This window comes from Magallana gigas, chromosome 2, assembly GCF_963853765.1.
Source record: "Magallana gigas chromosome 2, xbMagGiga1.1, whole genome shotgun sequence".
Classification (NCBI taxonomy): domain Eukaryota; kingdom Metazoa; phylum Mollusca; class Bivalvia; order Ostreida; family Ostreidae; genus Magallana; species Magallana gigas.
The window spans coordinates 16,501,896-16,523,804 of NC_088854.1; the positions used below are offsets into that span (position 1 = coordinate 16,501,896).

At 32.8% G+C, this 21,909-nt stretch overlaps 3 protein-coding genes across 3 annotated transcripts; all 3 read left to right on the forward strand.

The window, feature by feature from the left end:
- Positions 1-225: 225 nt before the first annotated feature.
- LOC105331347 (uncharacterized) lies at positions 226-6,808 on the forward strand. Its single transcript, XM_011433492.4, has 4 exons — positions 226-322; positions 733-1,785; positions 2,712-2,816; positions 3,376-6,808. The coding sequence occupies exons 2-4, from the start codon at positions 805-807 to the stop codon at positions 3,760-3,762; spliced, it is 1,473 nt and encodes a 490-aa protein (XP_011431794.3). The 5' UTR covers positions 226-322; positions 733-804; the 3' UTR covers positions 3,763-6,808.
- Positions 6,809-8,605: 1,797 nt separating this feature from the next.
- Positions 8,606-12,985, forward strand: LOC105331346 (fibrinolytic enzyme, isozyme C). Its single transcript, XM_034448249.2, has 7 exons — positions 8,606-8,688; positions 10,219-10,286; positions 10,527-10,672; positions 10,957-11,035; positions 11,220-11,400; positions 11,838-11,986; positions 12,771-12,985. Exons 1-7 carry the CDS (start codon positions 8,655-8,657, stop codon positions 12,936-12,938), a joined length of 825 nt encoding a protein of 274 aa, XP_034304140.1. The 5' UTR covers positions 8,606-8,654; the 3' UTR covers positions 12,939-12,985.
- Positions 12,986-13,628: 643 nt separating this feature from the next.
- LOC105331345 (B-cell lymphoma/leukemia 10) lies at positions 13,629-16,218 on the forward strand. Its single transcript, XM_011433490.4, has 3 exons — positions 13,629-13,806; positions 14,448-14,727; positions 15,968-16,218. Exons 1-3 carry the CDS (start codon positions 13,753-13,755, stop codon positions 16,153-16,155), a joined length of 522 nt encoding a protein of 173 aa, XP_011431792.3. The 5' UTR covers positions 13,629-13,752; the 3' UTR covers positions 16,156-16,218.
- The last annotated feature ends 5,691 nt before the right edge of the window (positions 16,219-21,909 follow it).

The window sequence follows — 21,909 nt, forward strand, 5'->3', positions numbered from 1 at the left end:
GAGGCAATAAAAGACAATTCAAGCAGAGACATAAATAACAGAGACATAAATTTATTTATGTCTCTGATTCAACCAAAAAAATATTTAAAAAATTGAAAAATGTAAATTTATTCTTAAAGAAATTGAAATGATAAATATTGATCAAATTTTAGGTACAATGTGACATCAGACAATAGTGTCATGATTCGTACTTTGAATGAATCCGGAATAATCATAACTAACTTTACAGGTTTAAATTTAGTTTTCGCAGCACATTTCCGGAAGCAAAATTCTCACTTTCACTCGTTGAAACGCAAAACAAACAATTTGAAGTGAACAAAAGGTAAGATAATCCCCGAAATTGATCATTTGAGATTCTTGAGTATATAGTATAACAAAGACTCGATATCAAATATTATGGATTGTGTTGTTCTGTTATTTTAAAAAAGGCACAGGATGCATGTATGCACGCGCATCCGTGATAACAATGCAAGTGCACTAACTGACTCAGGGTATGCATAAATAGGCAGCTTGTTTTGCCATTTACAAAGTTAACAAAGTGATAATATCTGTATGTTTTATTGAACTCCAGGGTATAAATTTCTGAATATTTATGGTTAGTAAAATAAATAAATGCCAAGTACAATGGATGGATCAATAAATGATGTGTTGTAAAGGAAACTTGTAATGTATCAACGATTCGTTTAAATTTAAGTTGTAGTGTTAAATTAATTCAATTTCTTTTTTCTTCAGATAGCCATGCTTGATGTCACATGAGGATTAAGAACTCCTGGTTTTATACATTGACAACGTAACAATATTGAAATGAATTTTCACCCAAATGCGATGGCAGCCCACCAAATGGCTGGTGCGGGAAGAAATTATGCCTACATAAGACAACCAATAGTCGGAGGTCATGCAGGTCTCTCTCATATTCCTCTCAATCTCATGCAGACAATGCAACCAAGTCAGGCAGTCTTGTCTGGAAACCCGATGATGCTTCAGCACCCGAACATTGCTCAACATGGCCAGGTCTTGTTAAGGCAGGGTCAGCCATTGCTTCTGAGACAGCCTGGGACAAATCTGTTGCAACAACAGGCTCAGGGATTTGTACATAATGGACTCACTGAAGTACCTGTCAGTGGAATGCTTAGTTCAAGATATAACTTGAATTTGCAAGGACAGAATAGTATGAAAGTCAATGCTCTTCTTGGACAAAGAGTTAATATGAATCATCAAGGACAAGCGCAGTTACTGAATGCTAGGGTGAATTTGAATTCACCTCAGCAGGCTGGTAATGGAGCAATGGTGAGAAATCTAATGGGAAACAATATTCAAATCCAGAGGCCGGCTTATGTCCTTCAAAATGGCCAAAATATGTTTACTTCAACAGTTAGCAGTTCTCCTATACAGACTCATACAATAGTCACAAGTTCCAATTATTCTCAGTTAACCACTTCATCATCGACAGAGGTAAGACAACCATCTGAATCTAGCCAGAGTCCCCAGGAAGCAAGTGCCTCCCCTAAACCTACCCTGACCCCAGAGAATAGTGGATCTGTCCATGAAACATCAACCAGTTCTCCTCCTTGTTCTGAGTTGACTACAGAAAGTCCTAGCAATACCCCACAGAGTAGTGAAACTACTATGGTGTCTGTTGCAGAATCATGTCCAAGCACCCAGGGATCAAAACTTGTCATTCCAACAGAAACCCGAGTCCTGCATAGAGAAAAACCATATGATAGAATAATACGCCCCAATTATATAGCACTTACTGACCCAAAGAACCATACAAGCAATAAAAAGGTTTGTAGTCTAATACTAATTTTATTATCTTTTCAATTGAAAGAGCATTTTATTTATGATTTTCAATACCAATACATTTATTTATACAAAACCCCCAAAATATAGATGTTAAAGTATTTGCAATGCAAGTCAATTATGTATTCATATTTAAGAGGGCTGAATGGTCATGGCCATTTAAATGCTATATTAGCCTCCTTTTAAAGAAGAGCTCTGTATAAAGATATAGAAATATGTTCAATTTTAAAGCTAAAATTTTTGGGCTTTTTCTTAAGTAAATAATAGCTTTAATATGGCCAAAAATATCATATTTGAAACTTGAAAATTTGAAGGCAGATCTTATGGTTAATTTGTTGACCATCCAGCATCCTTAATAATAAATTTGTCTTGTATTTCTTTTTTAGAATTTTTTTTTATAATTTACATCTATAAGAAAAACAAGATTTATACATGTGACCTCAAGGGAAAAAATATGATATTTAGTAGAATGAATGTAGAACAATCTTCTGTCTTCATACATATTTATCATGTTATCAGTTAATTTGTACAAGTAATATTTTATATACAATTTCCTTTCTTTTTGTCATATGAGGTATACAATTTTAAGTCATCCATGCAGGGTTCACTATTTGATTTTTTTTTGTAACCAACTGTAAACAATCAAAAAGCCTCAACACCAAACAGTTTCCTAGGCCAGCTTTTCAATTATGTTTATATATCACACATTTACCTGTATATGAAATTGGATAAATTTTAGGTGGTTATTAATGACATCAGAATAAATTGTTCAGTGCTAGTGTTGGTGATAGACTACTTCAGAAAGTCCAAACATTATCTGAATCTGATGGATGACTAAACATGATGCTCTGACCTGTGTATCTATTATGTATACTTTATTTATCAATATACACATAAAACTCTCTGTGCAGGATTCAAAAGATCTTTTGATTGAAAGTTTACAAAAAGAACTACAAAGGCTACAGAAAGAAAATTCAGAACTGAAAGTGGAAAACATTAAATTAAAAGGAGGCCAGGTATGTAAAGAATTTCAGAATCTATCAGTATTTTCTAGAAAAGCAAATAAAGGCTTTTATATAAACCAGGTTACAATCACACAGAAAGGATTGTGTGTAGAATTTTATGAAAGGATGTTCAATTTCTCTCAACAGCTAATTGAGAAGAATAGTAATCATGACATGCAAGTTGATTACTTTGGTGATAATTATCAGCAATGGCAATTCACTATGTTCTCCATACGTCTTTAATGACAATCCGAAATGACTTCATTATGAAAAGTAATTTTTCACACAAGCTTTGATGTTAGTAATTTTTTATGAAATGGATAATAAAACAGTGATTCAAAATGATTCCAACATATTCACTTACTGTGAATTATCTTAATACACAATGAATAAAAATCTATGATTTTAAGTGTACCGGTACATAAAACTTTCAAAACACCTACACGAAAGTTAAAATGTTAGTTACTAGTATATGCATATATGGTATAAGTATATATAAAGGCTAATTGTAAGTTAAATCAGGTACTTCTATATTGTTGATTTTGAGTGATACCTTTCTTCTCTTTTGAAGTCTGAGAAAGAAAGTCTTGGTTCAACATCGTCAGAACCTACTCTAGTCAGTGTAGATTCAGCACTTGAACAGCAGAGTGGAACTGTAAGGATGGATCAGGAAATCTCGAAAGTGGCCGAGGAAGAGGAGATCGATGAGGATGCTTTGTTAAATATGGACAGTCAGACAGACAATGTCACATTGGGTGCTAGTACTGGAAATCCAGAAGTTACCCTAGAGGGTCAGAGCTCAGATGGGAAACCTCAATCTGATTCGGAAAATAGTGTCCAGGACACAACGAACATTGTTTCCATGGCAACCAATTCTCAAAGCTCGTTGAAGGCAGAAACTGATCTAGCTGCTGACAATAAAAACTTACACAGAGCTAGTGACATTGAAGCACAGTAAATTCTGAGATTGCAATATATTTTTAAAAGATAGACGTTGCCATGGATATTATGTGATTAGTTTTTAAAACAACTTTATATGTACATGTATTTTAAAGTGTTTGAATTCTATGTGCATGTGCTACATTGTATATGATATTTGTGATTTTCAATGTTTGTTTCTTACGAGTTTTTTTATATCAAGAAAATAAGCACATTTTAAGCACACATATTTTTATACTTAGATCCAGAGTCAATCCCAAAATCCCCCGAAGATCTGTTTGTCTGATTGAAGCTGGCCACTGTATGGGTAGCAAGCTTAGGGTGATGATTTCTTTATTAGTTTCCTAGAAACTTGAATTGTAGAACATTGTTGTGATGATTTATGGAAAACAGAAATAGCTAATCTGGTATATAGATTTAGTCAGAATCCTTAATCTGTAAAATACAATAGCTTTTATTTGTTTGTTTGTTTGTTTTTTTTTTGTTCTTTTGTGCTGTTACTGGATTTTGGCATGATGTACATGTGTCTTTTTAAAAATGCAGGGTCATTTTCTTTTTAATTCTAAGAATCCTAGCAATATCTACTTAATAGATGACATGTATTATGGAGTGATATTAATTGTTATAATGTATGCATGTATCTCCACATATAGATCATTTGAAAAAGATGTCAATCTGAGCATTTAGTAAATATCTCATGTATCTTTCCTTTTATTTAAGAAAGGAAATCTTCCTATTAAGCTTTTCTGTTTTTTTGACATTTAGATTTTTTTTGTTATTGTTTTATTTTTGGAAGGGATGGGGGGGGGGGGGGGAGGGTTACCACTTAATTTTTATATAGTTTAACTATTGCTTCGGTATCAAAGTGCACATATTTACGAAAAAGTTGTCGTTAATATTTTGAATATCTACACAAAATGAAGAAAAATAAACTTAATCATGTCAATATAGGCATACAAAGTACTATTTAGGCATATCAAACACTGTTCTTTAATTTTTAATCATAAATTTTGTATTAATTTGAAGAAGACAATCTACATGATGTCAATACTTATTAGATTTGATTTAAATCACTTCAATTTAAATAAAATGTCTTTTTATATTCGAATTACAAGCTATAAAGGAGCAATTAGTGTTGAAATTGTGGAGGGATGGTTAATTTTATACCTTTAACTTTTACATGAGAGGGAATATGGGATGTTTTACTTTTAATACTGCATAAGCCTAAAAAATGAGTGGATTAACAATCAAATGATTGTATTCATTTGTTTTACACTGCACATGAAACTATTAAGGTTAGGTTTGTGTGATAATATTTGTTTGAAATGTGAACACAGTATATTAGTGTTGATTTTCATAATTTAAAACAAGAGTGGCATGTGTTTGAAATATGCTTATAACTTCTTTTTCAAGTCTATAATATGAAATAGTCTCTACATGAATTCATGTAGGATTGTAGGGCAATGGATGTTGGATATGCATGTACTTTCGTTAATGATCAGTTTTAGAATTTAGACTATTATCTCTATGTATTTTGTGACATCTTTTTTTTGTTACTCCATTGTTTAGGCTTTATCTGTTTTGGTACCTTTGTTATGTATTTTTAAATTAGTTATGATATGACAATGATTTGAATATCCAGGTTGTCCGTTCCTCTGATTTTCAAAAATTATGCCCTGATACAGTAAAACATGCTTATAGCGAACACGCTTATAATGAATTTATGCTTAAAGTGAAGTGATATTCATTCTCTGTGTGTTTTAAACATATTGCTAAGCTAATGTATATAACAAATTTTGTTTATAGCGAAGTCAAATTGCCTGTCCTTGGCAGTTTGCTATAAGCGTGTTTTACTGTAGATGTTGAGACAAATCAGTTCTACTGCACTGCAGACAGGCACCCAGATGCCAGTTGGAATCCTAATCAAGCTGTATGGAAAGGTACAGTAATGCATATCTTTATCTAGGTATTCATTGACCGAGTTTATAAGACAATTTGTAGGGAGGGACAGCATTAAGATATACAGAGTAGAAATATTACAGTATGTGTTTTAGGTCATTGTATGTAGAAACTTACCATAGTAAAATAAGGGACAAGTACACTCAAAAGTATGTCAATATTTTCTTTTTTTCATATATATTTAATTGAAAACAAGACTTATTTTTGAAAATTTTTGTAAGATGTGATATTTTAAACTCAACACTTAAGATGTTTTTTAAAAGCTCCGGTATGTATCTTTTGAGCCGAAAAATCTTAATTTGGATTGTTAATATCAAATCTCAGGAAAAGAAGGTTGTTAAAATATTTAAGTTTGATGCCAAAAAAGTTAAAGAAATTCTAAATTTATCAATCCAGTTCTTTATAAAATCAGTCCAGGGGTTACTTTTAAACAATTCAACATTTTCAAGGAAATATATAGTGAAAAAAATGACATACTTTTAGCACCTGGGTGTTTTGATTTAAGAATAAAGGAACAAAACCAAACCAAAACACAAAACCACAGTTAAATAAGCTTAGCCGATTCTTTTGCTTTCATTCATCAGACTATGGCTTTTGCATGTTGTATTCAGTTGCACTGTTTATGATAAACATAGAACAGTAATCAGGACAGACTGACTGCTACTTATAATGCACACTGGCAATCTTTCATTTATACATATGCTTACATTGAGTGCTTATGTTTTCATATGATAAGGTAAAAATTTGTTTGGCAAAAAGTGAAACTATTTTTCCAAATTTTTTTTATATATATATAGGGCATGGAAAATATCTATGAATTTCAAGATATTCTGAAAATTTAACTTTTATAAATGAAAATAAATGTTTGTATTAAAGACCATGTTTGCTAGATGTGTTTTTATTTGGCACAGAATCTTTTTAACTCTATTTTTAGTTTTTTACTGGTCGTTTGTCAGTTCTGGATTTTGTCAAAATTTTTGTCCTACTTTTCAAGCCATTGTCATAAGTCCATGACATCATTTTGAAAACTTTCTGATTGTTGTTGACTTTATTTTTAATCTTTCTGATCAGTAGCCAATAAAAGTGTTCACATTGTTGAATATCAATGCAAGTTCTCATGTCATTTGTTATAACATAAACGCATGCATCAACATACAAAAAAATATACATGCTGTGGAAAAAAATCTTTAAAATTGTTATTTGGATGTTTTTGTGAAAGAAATAACTCGCTTGTTTAATATTCCATCTAAATACGTCCTGAATGAATTTTAGCCCTGGTTGCATAATTTGGTTGTTATTAATTGCTACTCATCAAGATGTGTTTTTCGGATGTCCTCCAGCTCTAAACTGTGTATAGCCCTTCCTGGAGTAGCAGGTGGGTCTCGGTGTACAATTATAGATTGTATATCATGAGTATATGTGATGAGACAATCGTGTAGAGGTGTACTCTTTATAAAGTAATTTAGAGCAACTATGCATGCTGTCTTAAATTGTAACTTTACAAAGATTGCTCTCTGAATTCCATGGTCGCAAACCACAGCCAGTTTATATATTCTCTCCAATCTCATTAAAAGAGTCTGGGAGATATACCGTTACGGGCCGTTTCTGCAGACGATACCCTCTGGACAGTGTTCTAATACAGGGGCGTGACTGACGATGTGACAATGTGCAGTTTGACTTTGAAACTGACCAGTTTCATAACTTATTCGAATCCAAAAACAATGATTATCTAAATCCTTCCCATAAATCCAATTTACGCAAGCGCATTTGAAGTTTCATCTCAACTTAATTAGTCAGCCTGTTGGTCAGACTAATCAAAGGATATGTAGTTTTTAAAGACCTTGACATTTGACCTCTTTGCCTTACCTTCTAGAATACAAACTCTTGTACCAAGGATTGCAAAAGGTAATAAGTGTGTGTTTCGTATAAACCATGCATATATATTAGTTTTTTGTATATGGTCTGGAGATATGACATTTTACCTTGAACTTCATACTTTCTCAGGCGTTACTTACCCAAAGGCCATTATTTGAGTCTTGAATTGTAAGGTTTTAAGTTTCAAATAAAGTATCTTTCTTCCAACCACAGGCACCTAACATTAAAACATTTTTTTACGGGTAGATAATTTTAATATGTGCTGTAATTATTGTACAGTAAATTATATACATGTACTGGAAATGTTTTTTAACGTCAGGTGCTTGTGTTCCCAAGTTAATCTGTTAATTCAAAAAATGATTTGAGTAAATGTTGTCTTTGACTCCAGTTGACCAAACCAAAACGCTGATCGTATAAAGATGTTCAAGTAGTTTTTTCATCGGTACTTAACTCTCACCGGGACTGAAGTTTTGACGGCACCTTGATTATCAGTTGAAAAGAAATCTCATTCTGTATGATATATATTTCTTGGTTTTTAAAAAAAAATTAAAACTCTGATCAATGTTGACAATTTTTGAAACTTTAAAATTCGTTACTTTAAAATATTCTTCGACTGTAATTTTCTAGTAATTAAATTAATTGTTGTCCATTTCGTAATATCTGCATCCTTGATTACCAGGCAATGGTAAACAGTGTTGCAATACATTTTTAACATGTAATTTCCATAGTACACCTTATTATAAGCCTATTTATAAGTTGGTTAAAGTTCATTTTAAAGGGGATAAAATACCAACCGACACGGAAATTGAGTTAACTGTAATTATGTGAACTTGAACATGAGTTAATTTTCATATTTCATGGGTATAGTAAAATACATCTGGCACATCGAATTTAATCCAAGGACACTTCAGAACTCCTAAAATTCACGTCTTGATAAATTTAGATGTTTATATAGTTTTATAGACGCATGGTCTTGACCACATTTTAGTTAACAATGTGAAAAGACACATGCTTGATTTTGATTACTTTATATAAAAGAAAACGAACTTTGCCCAACACAGTTACAGTTAATTCACCATGAACGGCTTGTTGTTGCTGTCCTTTGTGTTTGGTATAGTATTTCAAATTTGAGTTTTATTGCATGTCATCTTCGATAAAACATAAATGTTAATATTTGATATTCATACAGTTATGCACATGTATTCTAACACTTTGCGCATAAATTTTGTTACACTACGCGCAATACATGAATAATTTTGTTTGGTGTTTCATCAAGCTATAAAGGTTTCTGCAATTCAATCAAATCAGTGTTAAGTGAGCTTTGTTGATCATATGTTGTCTGTTGTTGGTTTGTCTGTTAACTTTAAACAATGTTAAGGTCGAGATCTAGTCAATGAAAGGCGCAAGGACAAGGGTTTGTTTAATGCCGTTTTTGGAGAGACTGTAGGCATTGTAGATATATTTCATTAGTCAAAAATGGTCAAAAACTCCGAGATTTGTTACTTTTATCCTTCATATTTAATTGAAAATGACAGTTTAAAACATGATTTTTCATTGTATTTACCAAAAATTTAAACCCCGGTACACCTTATGAAACAAAGATATTGTTATGAAGCATTATTAAACGAATTCATATCTTGATTTTCATAAACCTGTAAGCATCTTTCATTTACTAGATCTTGACCTTAACAAACCTCTGTTTCCGAACCACTGAGTCAATTACAACCAAACTTGGCATACAGCTTTATAATTTGCTGGATAAAGGCCTTTAGTTTATGACTAGCCCAATATACAAGGAAAGACACAAAGAAAATAATCATAACAGGGAGAAATATTTTAAATATTTGAAAGATTGTGAAAACACTTGTACGTATTTTATAAATGAGGTAGCGAGGTATACACGCAATAATTCGATGCTTAAAATTCAAATATATCATGTCCCTAGTGGTCTGAGAGGATCCATAAGAATTGGCGGGTGGTGTTGGGATCCAAATGAAAACAAAAATGTTACGTATATATTCATGTACTGTATTTTTTATTCATAAGTTGTCGGAGAGGAAAAGAGGGGCTACATTAGGGTGTAATGGGGTTTCGTAGCGAAGGGTTACGGTGTTTTGAAGAAATGGAGCTTAAGAAAAAAAATAAAATCATCTCATATCAAAACGCAAGCTTGTCTGATGATTTTTAAAGTTTAAGATGGTATGGAACATCTGTCAATATTAATTTAGAATTTTCAAATTTTACAATGTTTTACCAAAACATGCATTTCAATTTTTTAGGAAAAGTTAAAACTTTTAAATCTCCAACGGGATTTCCAGATTTCTAGTGAACCCTAACCCAAAGCGCTACGCTGTTAGGTGACAATTTTGTAAAAGAAACTATTTATTAAATTACACTTTATTTATTGTTTATTTCGATATTAAATAGTACGTCACATTATGGTGGTGTCCCATATCACCTTAATTAAGTATAACGTATGGGTCAGAAAGAGAAAAGTAATTTTATAATTACTCAGCTACATGAATCATTGGACATTGCTGCTCTGAAGAGTGACATGGCTACCTAGCCTCTTTGTTCTACATTTATGTAAAATTTTGTAATTTTACCGAAGAAACTGTGAATGTATTTTATCAATGTGCAGGGGTTTGTTTGGCTGAGGAGCTGAAACCTGTTCAGCCTGGAAAAGAAGATCCTATTTATGACTTCAATGTGAGTTACCTTTTGAAATTTCCCATCTCTAGTATCTTATTTATTTAAAAGCGTATGTTGAGACTGATCTTTGAAATCGGGAATCTTAAATATCCTTATTTTCTTTGCATCATTAAGAAAAACAGCATTAATTTCAGTATGTATGCCAGCAGTGAACTTATTACAATAGACATAGTCAATATTTGGCCCTGGGTCACTTTTCTAATGCAACATTCTTTGCCTTTTTGTCTTCACCAATAGGTGCGTGTGGTAGGAGGCAGTAATACCGACATCGCCCAGTGGCCATGGCAAGCATCCCTCCGCTACAATGGCGGACATACTTGTGGCGCCATCATCATCAGCCCAAACTATCTTTTGACCGCTGCTCACTGTGTCAGCGGGAGAATGTAAGTAGTCTTCATTTTTTATATATAACTTATTTCTAGAAAGAAAAAACCCACCGAAAACGTATCATCTCTTTGACAGTTGCTCCTTATACCACAAACTTTTTTTATACTAGTATTTTGAGTTTCAAATTTGATACGGCTACCTCTTTGGTGACTGATCTCTTGGAGTAAAGATGGGTTCTGTCACCTTTGGGCAGCGAAAATGTTGAAATTACAACACTTAAGAATAGTTTTAAAGGAGACATAAGTAAGCAATGTTTACATGACATTGTATATGTTCGCAGTTCCTCCCTGTTCGATATCGAAGTTGGGTCATCCAACAGAGGAAGTGGCACTGTTTACAAAATCAGCAGCATTACTGAGGTGATGATTTTTTTTCTAAATTTTGAATTTGCTACCAGCAAAAAAGAAATAAAAAACCCCAAATTGCAACCAGTTGAAAAAAGAAAAGTTCTTTTGAAAAGTAGTTTGCTCATAGGTTTACCGATATGCTGAATACCTTAAACTGGTACTAGTATATATACAAAGGTGTTTTTTTTTCATTCAGCACTCCGGTTACAGCGGAAGCTCCGCGGGTTTCCCCAATGACATTGCCATCCTGAGGACCCAGAGCTCTCTCGTCTTCTCCGACACTGTGCAGGCCGCCAATCTCCCCCCTAACAGATACTACAACCACGACCTCCACGAGTGTTACATTACTGGCTGGGGCAAAATCAGAGGAAACCAAAGTATGGAGACAACTTTATTCATTGATTTTCTTCATAATAGTATGTTAGTGTGACAATATATTGATCCCGTATAAAACTACAGTGCTAAGTTATTACCCTCTCTTATGAGGGAACGGTTTCTGTCATATGAGTGATACATATTTGTCTAACCTGTACTTTGCCATTTTGGCATTATATTATTAGACAGTCTGTCTATACTTTGTTATAATTGATAATCTGTCTACAGTCTACATCAACGTCTGACCTACACTTTGTTATTAGATTGAAGCAGATATTAGACAGTCTGCCTACGGTCTACATCATCATCTAACTTGTACTTTGTTCTAATAGATAGTCTGCCTACGGTCTACATCATCATCATCTAACTTGTACTTTGTTCTAATAGACAGTCTGCCTACGGTCTACATCATCATCTAACTTGTACTTTGTTATAATAGACAGTCTGCCTACAACGCTCCAGGAGGCCATGATCCCTGCCATCTCTAACACCGAGTGTGCAACCAGAATGTCCGGAATCAATGGAGCATCCATTTTTGATCAACACACATGCAACTTTGATGCCTATGCAAGCACAAATGCATGTCAGGTAATTGAATGAGATTGTTCTGATTTTGTACAACGACGGAGATAACCAATTTCATTTAGAGTGAACTTATCAAAGATGTTGACGTACATACAATATGTTTATAATATATAAGTATTGCCTGTTTGGGTGACACTATTTGTTTTATAATCAGGCATGTAGCATCGTTTTTTAAAAATCATAATCCGGGAGGGGGGCTGACGTAGTTTATCTATAACTTCAGTTTTACTCGTAATTTCCTTATTTTTATTCAATTTTTTTACATGCTCCAAAAAAGTGTTTGGGGGGGGGGGGGCGCAACTCCATAATAATTCAATTTTTTATATGTAAATTTAAGAAAATTTGTTGCTTAGTGAAAAAGTGGGGGGGGGGGGGGGCAGCCCCCCTCCCCTCCCCCCGCCCCCCCCCCCCCCCCCCCCCCGATGCTTCGTGCCTGATTATACTGAATGTTTCGATTTTAAAGAAAACTTCACAACTTTAAAATTTTATATATATATAGGAATGACGTACATGAACTATGGCGAACCGTACGCGCATAATAAATGCGCATATAACAATCCGTGGTATTACCCGTTGCAAAGTGTGTTGCTATCGCTATGAGAGTATAATGATTAATAATTTACATGAAAGAATAATTTACATGTGAATTTTAAATACTGGTATTTAGTTTGATCATCATGATGTTTTTTCCCAATTGCATACTAAAAGCCCTATCTAATTTTTCTTTTAACATGGATTTGGGAATTTAGAATCTGTCTCTATTTATTATCAACCGATTCCATTTTAGGGAGACTCTGGTGGACCAATGGTATGCAGAGCATCTCCAAATGACGAGTTTGTCGCGGTTGGCATTGCATCCTGGGTAATCACGGGCTGCACAGGAGCTTATCCTTCCGTATATGTCAGAATTGCTTATTACCTTGATTGGATGATCAGCAATGGAGTTCCTTTGTAAAATGTTGTTCCGTTAACAATAAAGCTATGAGATGTAACTTTTAAAAATGTTTTTACTTTCTTTCATATAGAACACTTTTTGTTGGTAAGCCATATTTAGTTGGCTTTTCCTGAGATAGTATAATACAAACACTTCTCACAAATTGCCTTCATGCAGTAATGGACAGTAAGCAGTGGCAGTACTGTCTCAGTTTTCATGGAAGTAAGCGTAAGGCCAACATGTAAGTGTAAGGAATGATCGATTGCAAGAAGTGCGTGGACATTTCCGGTAGTCATGTTGTAAACTCTGAAAGAAAACGGTAGACAATCTGTAGGTTAAGTAGTATCTAGTCGATACGCCACGAGCATCCGTGGCAGATACTGGACCTGACAATCGCTGTAGCCAGCATAGACTAATTAAGAAGTTGGCAAACGTAAACAATAACTGCTGGTAAGTTGCACAGCACGTGCAAGTGAACAGAGAGCACCATGCAGTTTAAGTAGAATGCATACAATTTGCATATCATTTGTACTATCTTGATACATATATTTGTGTTGTTGTTGCACAGTGTCAAGTAAAGTGTAGTTAATATTTTCCTTTAGGCAGTTAAAATACTTTAAAAGATATATGATAATGAAGACAAAGTGCGAGTGGGCGAGACCACCCCCGAATACAAACCTAATCCGGAATTTGAAGCTCTGAAACAGGACTTTAAATCTTACCATAAATCGTCCTCGATATTTGGAACAAGGAAGTAGGTATTCGTAAACAAATATAACTTTGGACGAGCGTTCAGTTCCCATAACACATATAAAGTGCCAAATAATGTGGCAGGATGAATGGGAATAAAATAAAAGAGGAAGAGATTCTTCACGAGGTCAGGCTGAACGTAAGTATTTTATGTATTATATATTACTTCCTATCTTGCAGGGAGTAAGATTTCCTTTAATCTCTTATCATTCAAGAGAAATCGAGACACGTGTTATTATGTACAAACGACTTTAAATCTAGGGCATCAAATTCGTCTCACACATGCATGTTTACTTATATACTTTAAAAAGAATTTACTGTATTAAACCTCTATCATTTTTTGGTTAAAACTTCCCGAATCAAACACAGGTACATGTGTGTGTGTGTTATCAATTTAATTATGATACATGTTTTACCGTTTTACCGTTTTACATTACATGTCCAACATTTACCTGCACTTTTATCAACAACTGCTTAATTTTCCGGTGCCTATCTTTGTGACATGAAAAGATATGTGAACGAATACAATTCTATCCATCAACTAAATTATAAGACCTCTAGGGGCAATACATTTCAATATATTAACCTAGGGGCAAGTCATTATCAATATTACCAATTACGGGTTTTGTTAAAATAAATACAATTTCACCCCTTTTTAATGTTTATATAAAGACTTATGCCTGATATTCAATAAACTAGCCACAAACTAATACATGTGCACTCACGCTGTATCAGTCAAAATATTAATTTTTACCCCTTTTCTCTTCTTTCGTCTTTCAGATATTAGAAGAACAGAGGCACTACCTTTGTAAACACCTGAATCCCCAAGATCATTTTGCCTACCTGAGGTCTAAACATCTCTTGACGAGGGAGGATGAGGAGTTAATCAAATCAGAAGTGACCAGTAAACGGCGAGCCGAGAGGTTCCTGGACATTCTGGTCCAGAAGGGACCAAATTGCTACAAATCGCTTGTCGATGCTCTCTTAAAGAACGGAACCCAATTATTTCTAGCCGAAAAGTTGAATAAAGAATATGAACGAAAGAAGATAAATTTACATAGTAAGATGCATTACGTTTTAAATTTTTTTGTGAATTTTCTTGAAGGATACGGCACACAGTGCATGTAATTATAATAAAGAAAAGAGGACAGTGGAAGTGGGGGTGGGACAAGATTCAATAAATCTAGATTAAATAAAGTTCTTTCAATCTATCAGTCCTAGAAAGACGACCGATTTGTTTTTTTTTTTTGTTATAAAATATAGAGGTTAATTTGAGAAATTAACGTGATAAAAAGCGCAAAATATATGTACATGTATTAGTCAACAAGATTTATATCATAAGTTTAAATGTCGGAAATGACACTATAAATCAATAGTAAATGGTGATTGCACAGATCAAATTGAAACATTGTTCAAGTTACAGCTTGAATGTTTTTCTAAGTATATAATCATGTCCTGTTAAAACATCTTTATGCATATTCCTTTCCGCATTAGACAGACAACAAAATCATTTAAGGAAAGTTCACATGTAATCTTTATACAATAAATAGGACATACTGCTAGCATTCAGGATTTCAAAACTAATTAAAGGGATTTAACATGCATCTAATATGTATTTTCATTTATTACATTCTTAGTCATAAATACAGTTTTTTTGCATATGTGATACAGATGACATCGCACTCCGGGGCTGATACAGGTTAGGCTGATACGGATCTGTATCACACCCCGTGCGGAACTCCTCTGCCTTCTTTCGTTTCGGCATTTGTGCATGTTAACAAACGAAAAATAAAACATTTGTAACAGTTGACATTTTAAAGTGCAGTTTAAAACTACAAATGCTAGCAACTGTTTAGGAGCAATTAATTTGAAAACCTGTGTATATTTTGGTTCCGTAGGTACATGTTTAGTAAAACAATAAGATCTCATATTTTAATTTGATACATGTACGACTACTTTCAAATGATATTTAATATCATTTTGTTCAAGTTCATCTTTTTTTTTTTTTTTTTTAAATTTTATTACAAAGTATGTAATAAATATGATAAGTAATACCCTTTATCCATATCACAGCCTGTATCAGCCCTGGGCCAATATCATCCCTCGGGCCTTTGGCCCTCGGGCTGATACTGGAGTCTCGGACTTATACTGGCTGTGATATGGAAAAGGGTATGTTTTGTTCTCTATGTATAGGTTAAATTTGATTTAAGATTGGTAAGTTAGCCACATCGAATGTTACGGTCTTAAAAATACAACAAATCGGTCGTTAGATAATTCATATGTTCTCTTTTTCATTCCAGATTTACTAACTGGCAGTGAGCCAATGGACCCAAGAGGAGATATAGGGGTGGATCCAGCTGCTTTACCTCGCCCTACAGTTGGGTCCATTGAAAACCAAAACATTTATAAATCACATACTGATTCTGCATCCTCATCGTTGACCACTTACAAATCATCTTATATCTCTAGCAATGATTCGAACGCTTAGCCCCTAGCTGTGATAGTTTTTTTGTATTGATTGTAGTATTTTAAAATACATTTATTATTTTTAGTTCCTTTTTGTTTCTTTTTTTTATAATATTTTTCTGCATACGAATTACTTACACATATATTTGAAAAGACAAATAAAAATAAAACCAGAAATCCATGCAAGTTCAGAATTTGGGCCTCACCCCCGCGTGGAAGGAGGAGGAATCGGAGATGGTTGACTAACAATGGTTAGTTGAGATTTCCTGGTTGAGCAAATAAAACTTCCTCCAGTAGCAATTCGGTATAAACATATTTAAAAGAATTACATTTTTAACAAAAGATATCATCTCGGTTATCTTTTTACTTTTTAGATAAACGGACGAAATTTTGAGAAACGACAATTTTATTCTGGCTTTAAATTGAAATATTACCATCGTAATACTTGTACATGTACTTGTGATCAATGCAAGTAGGTCGCCCATTTATCCGGAATTACCCCAAAATTAAACCATAGACGGAAATACCAATAAAATAAATATCTTTTTATTGTGGGCTCCTGCAAAATTTATGAATATTTTGCTCATGTACTTGGTCATTTTCAAAACCACTTTTCTGCACTTAAGTTGAATAGTGTACGAGTATATACGTATTGGTAATTATTATATATCGAACATAATCGGACGCCTGTTAAACAAATTTCCTTTTGTTTGTGTTTATTACACTCAATATATGAATGCACCAAAGGAGTCAAAACTTTTCTAAATTGCGATAGACGTAAATCTTAACACGGAACATATTTTAATTATACGCTCTTTCGTCACGTTTTAATGAATAAACGACCATCGTACTTTATAGTCCCATCGTATTTTGGAGCCCTAATGTATATATGAGAATAAAGACGAAGAAGAAAATCTGGGTGATTTGAACAGTATGCATTTTGTAACCAAAGAAATAATAATTATAAGAACAGATGTTGCGGTTCTATCTTTTAGGAGAAAAATTCAACTGAATGCACTCAACTATTAGAACCTGTACATGTTTTCAAATATAATTTCATACATATAACTTAATGATATAAATGATAACATTCATATTCGCCACCGTTTTATTTTCGCCCCTTTCGCCCTCTTTCTCAACGGGCGAATTTAAGACTGCGTATTCGATTGTCTTAATTATCTCTCTTTAAACACAACTTTGTCTGGACGATTTCTAGCTGCAGGTCTGTATCTCCCGGTCTGATTTTTTTCAGACCGGGAGCTACAGACCTGCAGCTAGGCGATTTCAAGACAGGGTGAAACCTTTGCAACCGAAAAGGGCGAAAATAACACGGGGTGAAAATAACCCTGTATACATTTAGCATAAATGTTATCATTTAGACTCTATATCATAAGTTATATGTATGAAATTATATTTGAAAACATTTACAGGTTCTAATAGTTGAGTACATTCATTTGAATTTTTTTGAGAAATTTTATTTTTATCCCATGTATTCTTAATCTTATTCCGTTGAATTATATCTATTTTATTTTTATAATACATACATATACTAGTATTCAGTTTTCCAATAATCAAAATGCAACATTTCCTATATTTAAAAGAAACTTCAAAAAAATATTCACTACATATTTTTCAACCTGACTTTATCAACATTAAAAAATTAACTGTTGATTGATCAAAATTTTAAAACCAGAAAGTACTATCTTTATAATTGTGCATTTTTCTTGATTATTTCTGACAGCAATTTTTTAAAAATAAATTTATAGAGTTATATCTCTCTCTTTTCTATGGCATGTCCAACGTTGCAATATTCGATCTTTTCCATTTGTTTTGTATAAATATTTATTTGTATTGTATAATTTTCTTTAGCAGTTCCTCGCCCATCTGGCTCCTTCAGCACACGCATGCGAACTATTGTCTCTGCCTGTATTGTGCTTGGAACTCCTTACAAAACTGGTTGCTCTATTTGTATTCTATAATTTTCATTTGTATTCTATAATTTTCAATTTGTATGCAATAAATATTTATTTGTATTGTATAATTTTCTATTTGTATTGTAAAATTGTTCATGTGCAATTATAAAATACAAATAGAATATTATACATTACAAATGAACATTTATAAAATAAAAATGGAAAATTATAGAATACAAAATAATGAAAAACTATAAAATACAAATTGAAATTCATACAATACAAATACATGTAAATATTTACACAATACAAACGGAAAATCATAGAATACAAATGAAAATTACGGTATAAAATACAAATGGGAAAATTATAGAATAAAAATGGAAAACTATAGAATACAAATAGAAAATTATACAATACAAATGAATATTTATACAATACAAAAGGAAAATTATAGAATTTAGCAACGTTTGACATGCCATACTTTTCTAATAAATTTTCACTTGATTGTAATGATAATATAGTTTTGCTCACATTTATAGGTAAAGGAGAGAACAAAAACTGTTTCAACCCAGTTTATGTTTTGAATCTGAATCTACCTTGTGTTCCCAAAAGTAAGACATATTGTCCGAAGTCATGAATTACAATAAATTATACCAAATTTAAACATAAACTAATAAAGATGGAGATGTTTTTTTTCCTGCAATGCATAAAATGAAGTTTTGTAAGATTCATTTTTTCTTTAAACCTACTATTCTAATGAAAACCTAGATGATAATGTGCAAACATTGAAAATATATACATACAAGTGTATAAGAATTGAAAAAGAACTAAATTCAAAATGTTTATTTTTACTCTCAAATACTCTCAATTACAAGTGATTCAACAACAAAAGTTCAAATGCATTGGAAAAACCATTTCTTCAAAAGATAATTGTGTTTGTTTTGATGTGCACGTACACATACAATAATACATCTAAAAAAAACATTGTGGAAAAAAGAAAATGCAATGAATCTATCACTGAAGTAAAAATAATGGGTGTATATTTATTTACATGTTCCAAGCAAATTATATACACAGTGTGGAAATTGAGACAAATCATTGGTCAACATTGTATACTACATAACTAAACACATGTATTTTACAATGATACTACCAAACGTGACAAATCCACAAATAAATTCAATCCACACAGTATTAATTTTTTTTCCTGGAATCATTTTGTTTTTTTTCCCCAAAATTACAAAGGAAAATAAGGTGAGGATCTCAGGAATTTCCTCCAGACTTTTTTTTTGTGAATAAAATATCAACTTTATACAGTCATTAAAATCATACACAAATGTATACCCATTTTTAGCACTGTCAGCAAAGAACACTACGATTGGACGGCTCTTTGACCAGGAACTGTTTTTTCTCTCAGGGTCTGTGATTCCCTCTTCAAAACATTCAGTAAGGTCTGGGAACTTTCCAATATCTGAAAAAAAAAATGAAAGACGGCTGAAAATATTTAGTTGCTTAAGGGTTTTGTTAACTCTGGTTGTTTGGAGATTTTAAGATGTCCCAAAATGATTTTGTAATAACGACGATTCAAATTTAATGTTTCAAATACAAAAAGTTGTATATTACTGCATGGATAAATACAACTAAATCAGCTTGCATATATTTAGCACATACTGCACCACTAGCCAAAAAAACCACATTTTACCTTCATATACGCTGACTCTGTTTCTGCAATTGTTTTATCAAATTCATTCCTTGAAGCCATCTTTTTGCTTAAGCTTTCATTTACTTTGGCCAACCTCTCTGTGAGTATCCTAATGTCATTTTGAAGTTTTTGTTTTTCTTCTTCTTCTTGGAGAATCTGTTTATGGAGTTCATCTCTCTTTCCACACAGATCATTAATACCTATATTTATGAAAGAAAGATTTTGAATCATTCATGGTGTACATGTATAATTAGAAAAAAGGAAATAAATTTCTGATGTCAAATACATGCACAATGCCAGAGTATGCAGAATACGAAGAGAAATGGCATAAAAATCAAATCATTTCTATGTGATAAACATTCTCACAATTTCATTAAACGGTAGTTTCCTAAAAGTCAAAATAGATTAATCCCTGAATGCATCATGTAAATAAACAATTCCATGCGAAAAATGGCCTATAAGTCAATCAAAAGCAACCAGCAGAATATTGAATCCATTTTGTCATGTCAAGTGGACACATAGACATAGGCTAGCCTAGCCTACTTCAAAACAAATCTCTCTCTCTCTCTCTCTCTCTCTCTCTCTCTCTCTCTCTCTCTGTATACTACTCGCCCTCAATTCTGACAGAGACATTTACGTTTATGTATAGGCCTAATAATGTTATTTGTCCTCTGAGTTAGTATTACATTTTGACATGTTGACCTTAATACGTATAAACTAAGAAATATACTAGTTCACTTTCGAATTAATTTCAAAGTATCTTCTAACCATATTGACCTAGATGGTCTAATTTCTAAGAAATAATATACCCTTTCACTTTCGATTTTGATATTTATCATTTATCTTTTACTTTCGATTTTTACCACTCCAAAGACGTAAACACTTAACCGTTCAATATCGTAGCGTAGAGGCTACAGACATATTTTAAAGGTCAAAAATATAATTAATAAATACATGTATGCATTTTCTTTTATAAACTTTACGGTCATCGACTTCATTTGAAACAAAATGAAGAATGGAATAATTCTGTGCTAGGGCCTAACGTTATGTCCCGTAATAAATAAAAATAAATATACTTACATTTTACAAGTTCATTATTATAACTCTGTAAAGCAGCGCCTTGTTGAGACATTTTTAAAGTTTTTTCACAGTTTTGATCCTCGTCTGAACTTGTTTCAACCGTCGAAATGGTTGATAATAACAACGTTTGTGTAAACGTCACGATTTTGTGTGCACACACATCGAACGGTAGCCAGTGAATTCGACGGGGATTCCATTCGCACAACAGATTAGTTTCGCCCCCCGATCTTTATTCAACCACGAAAAATATTTTCTGGCACATTTTAAATTAAAATGATGAGCTAATGTTTCAAATGGCGATTTTGATTGTAGTCCCGTAAAAGATAAATCTTTAGAATTGCGTTTTCACCGTAACAAATAAGGAATTTTGTGAGGTGATAATTTTGGTCGGGGGCGTGCCAAATCCAATAAAGCCCGAAGGGCTTTGTGATAGAATTATCACCTCAAAATATTCAAAGAATGATTCCTTATTACTTATATTTATATAATTTTAAGCCACTGTAAGTATAAATAAAAGCAAACTCCACTGACGCCCCAATTATACGCCAATTGAAGTTATGGGTTATATTAATATAGAAACTTTATCCTCGCATTTTGATTGTTTTTTGGCGGAATTGTTAATTATTGTTCCGAAATATGGGGACATAATAAAGGTTGCAATATCGAGAAACTTCATAAAGACTTCTGTTAACAAATTCTCGGAGTGAAGAAAAGTACAAATGCTGCTTATTTATATGCTGAATTGGGCCGTGTTCCTCTTGTACATTACCGTCACATCGCCTGCCCTGGCTTTGAAACTGGTAGATATAATAACGCAAATAGAGAAAATAGATTTTGTCCACATTGCCAAACTAGTGTTGAAGATGAATTCCATTTTTTATTTGGTTATCCTTCATACAGAACCTTGCGTAAATTATACATGAAAAACTATTATTATAAGAAACATTCTTTGTTTAAGTTATTTTAACTTTTTAATACTAAAAATGTGAAAGATCTGTGTAATCTTGCCAAACACATTTCAAAAAGTATGTCAATAAGAGACAACTGTATTACATATTTGTTAATTTTTTTGTTTTGA